The 12,391-nt window shown below is 47.1% G+C and overlaps 1 protein-coding gene across 3 annotated transcripts in view; it reads right to left on the bottom strand.

The window, feature by feature from the left end:
- The window catches only part of HSF1 (heat shock transcription factor 1), a 100,639-nt gene that overhangs the window by 74,650 nt on the left and 13,598 nt on the right, over positions 1-12,391 (bottom strand). For 2 of the 3 annotated variants that reach the window (XM_024209476.3, XM_024209475.3), the window contains exon 2: positions 9,812-9,920. In XM_024209476.3, coding sequence (XP_024065244.2) covers positions 9,812-9,920 — 109 coding nt within the window. Of the gene's footprint in view, positions 1-9,811; positions 9,921-12,391 lie in introns of those variants that run through there. The other variant, XM_024209477.2, reaches the window with a different exon arrangement.

Consider the following 12,391-nt stretch of genomic DNA (forward strand, 5'->3'; position numbering starts at 1 on the left):
TGGACCAGGCCCCCATTGTGCTAGGTGCTGGACAAACAGAACAAAAAAATCTCTGCCCCAGAGAGCTCAACAGCTGGACACAGACCAAACAACAGGGAAATAATGGGACAATACTGGTCAGCATGGTAGGCAGTGGCCTCAGCACATCAGCAGCGGGACTGTCGTCAAGTGTTTTGGAGGCATGACAGCAAAGGAGCGTTTGGAAGAGGAATAGGAGGCAGTTTTGAGACTGTTTACAGGAAGCTCCTCCCATGCATGTGGGGAAGCCTGGGAAAAAGCAGAGAAGTGTTTGACAATTTAACAAGCAGGCAACGGAGGCTGGCATCATGGGCTGATTGGAAGACACGATCAACCTTTCAATACTGAGTGAGAGGTGATAGGTTGGGTGGGGATAGGCCATGAAGGGCCTTGAAAGTGAAGACAAGTATGTTTAATATGATAGAAGAGGCACCCAGTGGAGGGATGATCTCTGCAGCAGCATTCTGAATGGATATGAGGGGGGCAAGACTGCATTTGGCCAGGCCAGAGAAAAGATGCTGCAGGAGCTGGGATGAGAGGGTCTCAGCTGTGTGGATGGAAAGGAGAGGTGGGATGTTAGAGATGTTATTCACAAAGAATGTGCAAGACTTCGATATAGCCTGGATGTGAGGTCCTAGAGCAGAGGTCCCAAAACTGAGGGGTGCACCCCCCTAAGGGGGCATGGAGGAACTTCCGGGGGAGGGGGGCACAGTGGGGCCCAGGCCAGCCCCCACAGGGGGCAGGGGAGGGAATGCCACCCAACCTCTCTACCAGCTCTGCTCCATTCCTGCCCCCATCCCCGCCCCAGCTCCGTTCTGGGGCTGAGGCTGGGAGCAGAACCACACCTGGCCACGGACCTCGTTGCCTGCCCCCAGCCTTGGTTCCCAGCTGTGACCCTGCTCACAGCCCCAGCCTCCTTATCCCATCCATGTCCCCCCCTCCCCCGGAGGCACGGCCCTGCTGGGGCACGGACGAGGTAAGGGGGACCACTGTTCTAGAGAGAGGTCTAAGTCCAAGATGACACTCTGTACAGGCCTGAGTGGTGGGATGGTGGTGTGCCCAGTGATGGCGGAGGGAGGTAATGGGGAGGCGCGTGGAGGGGACGGAGGGGAGGAGGGGAGTTTAAAAGCGGTTTTAGCCAGGTTGCTAATTTTCGGATTGCTAATTTTCACCTGGCCAGAAGTATGCTGCTGGCAGGCCAGGTGCCGGCTCCAGCCCAGGCTGCAGGCATTAGCTAAGAACTGACAGCCTCCTAGCTGGACACCAGACCAGGTCACCTGGATGTTAGTTTTGCTCAAAATAGGTATTAGTCTTATAAGAATGTATTTAGTGCAGGGGTGGGCACACTTTTTGGCCCGAGGGCCACATTGGGGAATAGAAGTTGTATGGCAGGCCATGAAGGCTCACAAAATTGGGGTTGGGGTGCAGGGTCTGGTGATGAGAGGTTTGGGGTGCAGGAGGATGCTCCGGGCTGGGATCAAAGGGTTTGGAGAGTGGGAGGGGGATCAGGGCTGGGGAGGGGGTTGGGGAGAAGCTCGGGGGTGCAGGCTCCAAGCAGCGCTTACCTCAAGCAGTCCCTGGAAGCAGCGGCATGTCCCTTCTCTGGCTCCTACGCAGAGGTGCGGCCAGGCAGCTCTGCACGCTGCCCCATCTGCAGGCACCGCCTCTGCAGCTCCCATTGGAGCTCGCAGGAGCCGGAGTGAGGCCATGCCACGGCTTCCGGGAGTGGCATTTTGCGGCCCCTGATCCAGCGCCCTGGCTGGAGCGCCAGAGCGGGGCCGAGCCGCATTTTGCTGCCCCCAACCCAGCGTCTCGGCCCACGGGCTGTAGTTTGTCCACCCTGATTTAGTGTTTAGACTCTATGAAATGCTTGTAAGTTGCTGCATGTATTAATCTCATTTATAATGTCTAGATCCCATGTTATAAGGAAATATTGAAGTGTTTGGTCTGAAACTGTAAAGCCAGCACCCGCACCAGTCTGGAGAGAAACATTACTCAGTGTGAAATACTAGTTTGCCATAGGTGGTGTTATCTCCTGCCCAACAAAAGAGGGCCCATGGACACCAGACAAACCATTTTGGACTTTGTTGATTGCTTCTCCCTCCCGTCACCCATGAAGAGGAGACCTGCATGTGAACTCAGCCCATCATCATTACAAGAAGAAACCACATCTTTTTGGCTGTTTGAACTCTGAAGGTCCAGAGACTCAAAACTGAAGCCAGAGCTCCCCAGGGGCTGCCTCCTGGGGCTGCCCTGAAAGACACTTTGACTAGACAGATCACAACAACTCTGACACTCTTAGGATTTAGACAGACACACCAATGAGTTACTATGGTTGCTTGTTTTAACCTGTAAATAATGTATTCCTTTTTCCTTTAGATAGTTTATTACAGAACTGGCTACAGGCGCTGTCTTTGGTGTAGGATCTAGAGTACCAGTTGCTCTGGGGTAAGTGACCGGTCTCTTGGGACTGGAAGCAACCAGAATGTGGTGTGATTTTTGGTGTAAGTGACCATTTTTCACTAAGTCCAGCTTGTCTGGGTGGCAAGATAGACTGGAGAATCTAGGGGACTGTTCGTGACTCCATGGTAAGACTGTTATAGCGGTCCAGGGGTTCACATTTGTTACTGGTTTGGTGAAATCTAATTATAAAACACACCACCAGTTTGGGGTGTTTGCCCTGTTTTTGACAGACTTTCCTGAGGTAGGCGCTCATGGTCGTGACAGTATGACAAGAAGGAGAGAAGTAGATCTTCAAATCAGCAGACAGCTAGTAGTTTAATTGATGTTTGCAGATGAGGCTACTCGGAGATAAGGTGTAGACGGAGAAGAGAAGGGGACCAAGGACGGAGTTCTGTGGAAACTCCACAGACAACTGGAGGGAGGATAGGAAGGATCCTCCAAAGGACATGTTGAAGAAGCCATTCTGGAGGAAGGAGGAGACCCAGGAGAGAACAGAGTCATGGAAGCCAAGGGAGTACAAGATTTCAAGAAGCAGTGTATGGTCAACAATGTCAGAGGTGGCCCATAGGCTGAGGAGGATGAGGAGGGGATCCAGATTCTGAGCTTTGGCTAGGAAGAGAACATTAAAGACTTTGGCGAGAGTGCTTTCAGTGGAGTGCAACAGACAGAAGCTGGACTGAAGAGGATCTAGGAAAGAACTCCAGGCAGCAAATGTAACCAGCATATTCAGTGAGGGTTAATGAGGAGAGATTTAAACACCTGGATGATCTTGACATTTCAGCAGAAAGCTACAAATATGAGATGGTCTTTTGTACTGAACTCAGAAACGGATTTTGCTTCAATCCCTCCCCACCCCTGCAGAACGGGAGGATTAAAATAACCATAAATAAGCATACCAACTTGGACTTTGTTTAAAATTTTGAGCCCTCAACTAGGAACTTCCTGGCTTTGAGAGGTTTGTTACAACTGATGTGTTAGAAGGATAGCTTCTGATATGCTGGTAAAAAAGTGACATTGCAATTCTACTACTCAGTGGGAGAAGGAAAGACGTGACATGCTGAAACGTGCTTTCTGAGCAGCTTAGGTAACGGTGATGTACTCAAAACTTCAAACACACTCAGAACATCTAAAAACCACTCTCAAGAGCATACAAGTCCACTGCAAAAAAATTTGTTGGAATATGCCAATTTTGTAAACCACTAGGATAAATCAAGAGTGGTGGCTCTGAAGTGTTATTTAAGTTAGACAACAGCTGTGGTTGAAAAGAGCTTCCTGCACTGCCGCAGCAAGTCAATGATTTAGAGAAATTGTACATTACTGTAGTGACATTAGCCAGTTTCTCGGTTATTCAAGTGATCCCTAGAAACCAAAGACCTTGGTCATGAACCACGGAGACATCATGGCCCATAGTTATTCAAAGGACTAGTGTTGAGAGGTAATGAAACTGTCATCATGTCTAACAACACTGGAATACTTTCTCAAGCCCACATCTGGAGCATTAAAGCTAATCCTTGATCTAGCCGCCCGGTGAGGGGTATATGAAAGGCATCCTTTATGTTGCAGCCTATCTCAAGAATTTAAAACCAAAAGGTAAATATAGGTGTGCGTGTGCTGAGAGGAAGCTGAGCAGCCTGCCCTGAATCAATGTCTCTAGGCTAATCCCAGCGTATTCCTGCTTTGCTGGCCTGGAAGGGAAGAGTAGTCAAAGTCACCAACAGCCGCCGTTCTCAAGCAGCGGTCTGGGGCCCCTCAGCAGGTTTCAGGGGGTCTGCCAAGCAGGACCACTCGCTGGGGCCCATGGCAGAAAGCCGAAGCGCCGTTGTGCAGGGCTGAAGCCCAGGGCCCTGAGCCCCGCCACCTTGGCTGAAACCAAAGCAACTTAGCTTTGCAGGGCCCCCAGGCAAATGCCCTGCTTGATACTCTAATGGGGGCCTGGCTTTTATATGCAGAAAAACAGTTGTTGGGGCACTGGTGGGCTGTGGAGTTTTTATAGCATTTTGTGGGGAGTGTCAGAAAGAAAAAGGTTGAAAACTCCTGACCTAGAGATCTTTAAAAAGTGTTACAGTTCACACACACACACACACGTCAATTCTGCACTTCCCTGCATGTTCTCAGAGTAAAAGGAGCACTAAGCAACACAAGTGTAGGCCCCAGAAGAGACAGCAGAGTGCATTTGCAGAGAGCATTGAACTAGCATTAATTTAGGAATAGACAGGTTTCTTGAGAACAGAGTACATGGTTTTCAGGTTTTGAACAGGTTGTACTCCCCTGCTCCTCCATCCCAGAATGCTAGCTCCTACTCTGGAGTATTTCCAAGAAAACTCCATGTCCCAGGAAACCAGCTAGCACCGAAAACAGGAGGCTTCCCCGTATTTCCCTTAGAACGTTTATTTTATGGCTTATGGTAGATTACTTTAAACACTAACTGCAGTCCTAATGCCAGATAGAGAATCTAAACTAGTCATGTTACCATGACCCAATGAACTAATCAGATTAGCCACTAACCAGGATAACTTCAAATTTACCAAGTTGCACTGTGGGCCAATAATAATAATATTTTTATACTGAAACGTTACTTGGGAGAAATACAAGATTATGGAATTGAAAAATTCTACTAAATAAGCACTGAACAATTCAAGAAAGATACTACTGCAATAGCCACATTACTATACTATGAAAACCAAACAAGCAGATTCCAATAAACTCACTGCACACCCTCTGCTAATCAACAATTTTAATCCACAGAATCAACAAACTCAACTTTTCTTCCAGCAAACTGGACTAGTTGGTCTGTGTGGCGGGGCCAGGCTACCCCGCCTTAGCCCGGAAGGAGTTAAGCCCCAGGGACTGTGTGGCAGGGCTAGACTACCCCACCTTAACCCGGAAGGAGTTAAGCCCCAGGGACTGGCAGCGGAAGTATCACCTCCCTGGGCAGACTGGGCATGCTCCAAGCGCTATATGAGTATAAAGGGAGGGAGACCAGCTCATTCTGGGCTGGAGCCCGTAGGAGAAGGACCTGCCAGGGAAGCTCCTGCGGCGGACCAGCCACAGCCGCTGACTGTACCCGGAAGAGACGCCGTCCACGGCACGCCGGCACCCCGGAGGTTGGAGCAGGCCCAGGGGACGACCGAATCTGCTGAGTACCAAGGACCTGACGACTCTTGGGAGACCCCAACGGAGAGACTGGTAGGAAGGGACCCCGGGAGGGTGACAGAGTGGTATCTCCCCGCCCCCCTTGAGGGGAAACTCAGTGTGTTTCGGTTGGAGCCCCCCGCTGAGCCGGTGGAAAAGCACTTCGCTAGTGTTAGGGCCCCGGGTCGGGGCCCCCCTACTGGGGCTGTCGCACCCCAATGACAGACTCTGGCCACTAGGCCACGCTACCCTCCACCCGAGGGTTGCTTCCTGGACTCTGGCCGCTAGGCCACGCTACCCTCCACCCGAGGGTTGCTTCCTGGACTCTGGCCGCTAGGCCACGCTACCCTCCACCCGAGGGTTGCCTCCTAGACTCTGGCCGCTAGGCCCTACTGCCCTGTAGCTGAGGGCTGTGTTACAGACTCCTGCCGTCAGGCCGCGTCTCCTTGAGGTAAAGGGGATGTCATAGACTCTGGCCGCTAGGCCATACTGCCCTGGACTGAAGGGCTATTTGACGGACAGTGGCGGATAGTCCACGCCGCTCGCAACCTTAGGGGCGTGGACCGTCACAGTCTGGGACACTCTGAAATCACCTTTCAGTCTGGATTTGTCCAAATTCTTTAACTTCGCTCCTAGATAAAATAAATTTAAAAACTGAACAGCCATCTACCACAATCCCAACTCCCTCCCCCAGATAAATCAATTCCTGTTGCAACAGAGAGGAGAAAGAACACGATCATTATTAAAAATACAGTCTAACTAAGAATGCTTTGGCTGATCCTTCAGTTACTTACACGCCAATGGTAGCAAGAGCTGTAGTTTTGACAATTAACTAGAACACATTTTTCCCCGTCTAAAGCAAGAAGTTATTGTTCGCCCCTGTACTCAGCTCTGTTGTGAGGGGGATTCCGGCAAGAGACTGTTCTCAGGAAGAGCACTGTGTATTTAAAGCCTTGTCAAGGCTTATCTCCCTGGGACCTATTCACCGTCTGACTTTCCATCATCATCATATCAAGGGACAGCACCCAAAAACGTAGACAAATTTACAAGAAAGGACATTCAAACGCTAGCTTATTTTTGGAACAGGGAGTTGTGAGTATAGTCCCAGTGCATTAGAAAGCGACTTGTATCGTACAGATGTTTCACAGTAAGAATGGTCTCCCAGGCAGTGCATCTCAGGAAGACTATTATACATCTCAGTAAAAGCAGGAATGTCTAATCTTCACCTTAAGGACAAAAACGTAGTGACTAACCTGGCATTACCACTAACTGACAAGACATGAGCTCGCTACACAAAAGGGGTGTGGATTTCAGGCCTATGGACTTTTTACCTTGGAACTCTGGAAATGGTGTTAAAAAAAAAAAACCACGACTCGGGCTAAGAACCATCCAGTGCATGCTGGGAACTTTGTTTTGAGAACTGGACTCTTGTTATCTTCCGAGACTGTTCAAGGTTGCTCTGCTTATGGGGTAATACTGTTTGGGTTAAGACTACTGGAAAACTCTAGGAAGAGTTGCTATAACAGATTAAGTAGCTTTTGTGACTATGCAAGTATGAAAGCCAGAAAAAATTCTGCTGGCAGTGGGGATGGGAAGCTCTTAGCTGACTGTAGTTGGTCTTTCAGAGTATCCTTTTTCTTTGCTTTTTTTCTATTCCACTTTAAGGCCTCAACACTCTACACACAATGTTTGTACTATTTATGGATTCAAGTTATAGGTGCAAATTTTTTACCGAAACAGATAAATGGTGAGACCTCTAGTATGGGCAAAGTATCATCAGTAAAAAGCATACTCCCCTTCCCTACAGGGAAAGGCACCTTTATACTGATAACATTGCATTCACACTAGGGGAGCTGTACGGCTTTAACTATACTGGTATCCTTTGTAGTACAGTTTGTTTACACAGACCAGGCTTGAGTTACCCGTAGGGAGTGAAAGCTATTGAAGCTTAGAACATGCTATTTCTTGACTTTTAACAACGTACCCATGTCACGGATCCACAGGATTGGTGCTATGCCCCTAGCTTTGGAACAGACTCTCGGAGGAACCCCTTCAGGGTGCCAGACCTGCTACAGGTCTCACTCTTCCTCCAGGTAAGCCACGTGGCTCCAGTGCCTTCTTAGACTGGACCTCTGGGCCTTCAGCACTCCTGCTTCACACAATGAGCTCCATTCAACAAGTCCCACTGAGACTGATTCCTGATGGAGACTTGTCCACTCTGCAGGGATTACTGCACCTCGCCAAGCACTAGCAGGGACACTCGCACAGTATCATCAAAACAGTGAGTTTATTAGTTACCTGGAACCCAGCACAGTAAGTCCTCAGGGTTACAGAACTGAAGGTTACAGCACAGTCCATTCTGGTCAGCACAGAGCCCAGTCAAGCCGTGGTTCAAGTTCTGTCTCTCCATCTGACCTCCTTGGTCAGACACCAGGTGAGAGCCCCAACTCCTTCCAGCAGCCAACACGTAGCCCCCCAGACTTCTGTACTCCAGCTGGGGAACGGTGCCCATCTTCCCTGTGGAGAGGGGGGGAAATCTGCATCCCTCGGGGGTGTTGGCTGCAAAGCGTCAATGTCTGGGCAATTGGATTTGCCATTGTCTTCTAAAATGCTCCACTGATATGAGGTCTAGTGCCCAGATAACTATGCGACACCCAGACTTGTGTGTCTTGGCTTGCTCAGAGCAAATGGTCCTTTTCCACCCACTGGGCTAATGCACCAGATAGGGGAAACTAAGGCACAAACAGGACTGAAATATTACAAAATATTCTCACTGTCACAAGCCATGCTAGTCCTGGATTCTGTCCCAGCTGTTTCCTGCCATTGTGAAAAAGGAGGGAACTGACAACTGGGTGAATGCCTAACCCATGTGATTTAAAATGGATACAATTAGATGAGGCTTCCCTAACATTTTCCTTTCTTCTTGATTCTAGGACTATGATCACTTCCCCTTGGTTCCGGCAGCATAAGCGGAAGAGACAGCACTTGCCTTAATACACACCGATGCTTAGGTCAATCCTATTCCAAAATGATCCCATATTTGTGGCCACCCCACAAAAAGCGAGTTGCATCCTCCTCCCGCATTGGAGTCAGCTGCGGCAACGGGACCAGCAGGGGAACAGTGCTGGAGAGGTCAATGGGCTGTTATGTGAAGTTGAGCCAGATGGATGAGCTCTCCTCCTCTTGCAAAAACGGCTTCACAACCTCCACTCCCCTGCCTGCCAGCAGAGGGTAGGAGCTTGGCTCTGCTTCCTGAGGAGGGGACCGTCCGCTCCACTTTCAACAGCAGAACAGGGAGGAGAGTAGAGGTGAGTCCAACTCTCCGATATAACCAACTCGCTGAGCTCTTCATCCCTATGGCAGGCTTGGATTTCTTTGGCGATGCTTCTCATTGAGACGGGCCAGGGAGCTCTTACCTCCCTTTCTCAGGGCACTGCTGTTTCCAGCAGCAACAGTTACCACAGGCAGGCAGATGCTGCCTCCCGTTGCCCTTCCCTCCTTAGATCATCATAAGCAGGGGAGGGGACAGAGCCATAGAAAAGAGCAAGTACGAGATGTGGAGAGACTCCAAAACTAGCTGAAGTTATTTTAAACAGGTCAGGTTTGGTCGGGGTCTTAAAGTGACCTACACGGCAGCTGCCCCCTAAGGAAATTGACAAGCAATCAGTGAGCCTGTCAAACACATTGAGCTCAGGCTAACTGAAAGGAAGTGAGGTTCTGGGAGAATTCCAGATGGGACCCCTCTTGGCTACAGGGTGTACGTGCCCAAGGCAAGGACGGGCGTCGGCACCAAAAGGCTAGTGCAAGGTGAAACAAGGAAAGTGTGCAGGGCTCTCGTTCGAAGAGCCAAGGGATATCAAAATGTGAACGAGGGCTATTGAGAGAAGCCAGTTAGAGGCTGCTTCACCTGGAAAACTTTGTGATGAACTCTCCTCTTTTCTAAGGCATTAGATTATTGTCCTAGAGAGGTTCTCTCTTCTCAGCAGAGGCGAACTGTATGAGTGCACTCAGCTCCCCTTCCCTCCCACCAAATCTGATAATGAGAAGCTTCAAAGCTAACAGGCTTCCAACCCAACCAAACCAGAATGTTCTCATACTGCCCTTCTAGTTAAAGAAAGAGGTAGGCAGAGGAGGCGAACACTGCAGCAAGGCATAGGCCTCATGCTTTGGGTTCTTGAACAGCCTAAGAGGTACTTACACATGTTGAGCTGACGTACGAAGCTGGCCATGTTGTTATGTTTGAAGTACTTTGGAAGCACCTCCTTGGCAAATTGGCCTTGGTCAAAAACATGGAAGCTGTTTCCACTCTGTCAAAACACAAAATGAAAGTGACTCGTTATGAACCGCACAGCATCACTGACTAGAGCTTCCCTCAAGTTACTCTTTTTCAATTTAAATACTACAGGCTTGCCCCATGGCAATGTTCTTCTCTGTCACACAGCACGCTGTGGCTCTTTCTGATCAGACTCACTCTGTGGATTAGCTGGAGATGAGCATGCTACAGAAGCAGAGCATCACATTACTCAGTAGTAATGCATGACCTAGGTGGTAGTGACAAGAAGAGTTGCAAAGTAGGGGGGAGGATAAGTCATCGAGGCCAGCAATTCTCAAACTTTCATACGCTGGACCATATCTTCATATTCTCATGGACTGCCTCCCCTCCAAGTTACGATAACACAGACCATCTTCTCTTACAGAAAAGATCCTCGTGGCAACCACAGTTGCTTATGGGGAAAAGTAACATCAGCTTTATATTTAACATTTTTAGCTATCCACTAATTTAGTAGTTGGAAACAAGGAGACAACCAGCATCATGCAACCAACAGTCTGATGACTGCAGCCTAGAGACTAGTCTGACAGGAACATAGGACTCAGTTGGGATTAAAAAGGTAGGGAAATTAAGTAAGCTACAACTAAACCAATTTCCTCATTTTCCACAACTTGTCCCAATCCACTGACTTCTCACATCTATAGCTGCAGCAAATGAACATCTGAGTGAAGTGCAGGGCTACGTAGAGAACTAAGCTAGGGGCACACATTGGTCTCAACAGCTGCAGCCAAGCAAATTCAAACATTCTGCCAATCCCAGAAAGTATATCATGTTCATACTGCAAGATGACACTCAAGCACAGCTGCCCGGAAATGAAGGACTTGCATGATATTTTGTAAAAGCAAGGACCAGAACAGCTACGAGTATTACCCACAGTTCCAGACTAGGGAAAGGGAGCATTTGAGACTAAAAGGGTTTAATTTTTCAGAGAGACCTCTGTTAGTTTTCTGCATGTTTATTTAAAACGAGGCATTAGTAAAACACAGCCAGAATGATGCTGGTACATCCCTTCCTGAAACCTTCAGCCGTTTTTGGTATGAAGTTTTGGAAAATAAGTTCATCACCAATAAAAACACAGCCTGCCTCAAAATTAGCAGAGGCCCAGTAATGTAACATTTCCACCTTCTGGTATGAAAAATGTGGGACAATTTTATTGAGTACAATTTAATTACTTTTTTAGCACACCAGGCAGGAATAACTGTCAAAATATAGTATTTACAAAACAGGAAGAGAAAATATTTTCATTCTGGCAGAAAGAGATGAACCCTGAATATTTTTTACGACTTGGATTTTCTTTCGTAGCAAAATTCTGTCACTGATCCATCTCCCTGCTGAGAAATTCCACACACAGAAAAGTACAAAATCTGACCGTAATGCCAGATGAAAACCAAGCTGCTGACAAATTACATTGTAAAAAAATAATCAGACTCTTTAGTTCAAATGAAGAAGGGCACTCACTCTGTTGCACCATCCAAACAGAGAGAAAAAAGGTAGTGTTCTGATTTTCTAAGCCCCTCTTCCATTTAGTACAACAACTAAATTAAAAGGTATTTTAAAGTCAGAGCTACTTCTTCAAAACTAAATTAGGTCATGCTCTTTTGTGATGTTTATGACAATATTCTTCGCATATCATTCCAATGCACAGGTCACATAACTCAACATCCTTTAGCAAGGAACAAAGCCACCTGTCTCTTATGAAAAAGATTTTTGTTGCGTACCACCAGGATGGATTTGATTTAAATCAAATTGATTTAAATTATGATTTAAATCACTAGCCAGGAAGACTCGATTTAATCATGCATTTCTATATTAAAGCAACAGAGGTCCTGTGGCACCTTTAAGACTAACAGAAGTATTGGGAGCATAAGCTTTCGTGGGTAAGAACCTCACTTCTTCAGATGCAAGTGCATTCTTGTTGGTTGTTCTAACCTTAGTACATATTCTTCACAACTCCGAGATAGAGGTAGGTTTCATTTTTAGAAGGTACACACTATACATTTTTAAAGTGATTTATTTTGAAAACTTTTCAGATTAGTTTTACAGCTATATCAGAAAATGAATGTTTGTTTGGTTATTTCATTTACCAAAGGTAAATGAAGCAGATATTTATGAAGTCATGGGGAGGTGAACTATCATTAATATTTGGAGGATTTCCTTGCCATGCTGGATTAGGAGGAGAACATAAAACAATGTAAATGTCTCATTTAACTAAAACAACAACGTTATGTATTCTGGATTTTTTTCTTCAACAGCAAACATAATATTTTAACAAAACAAGCATATGAATGTTTGAATTTAGTTAAAATAAATCACTTCTAAAAATGAAACCTACCTCTATCTCGGAGTTGTGAAGAATATGTATTAAGGTTAGAACAACCAACAAAAATTCACTTTTATGTAGAAATCCATGATTAAATCGAGTCTTCCTGCCTAGTGATTTAAATCAAA

This window comes from Terrapene carolina, unplaced genomic scaffold (genome assembly GCF_002925995.2).
Source record: "Terrapene carolina triunguis isolate 2854851 unplaced genomic scaffold, T_m_triunguis-2.0 Scaffold58, whole genome shotgun sequence".
Lineage (NCBI taxonomy): Eukaryota > Metazoa > Chordata > Testudines > Emydidae > Terrapene > Terrapene triunguis.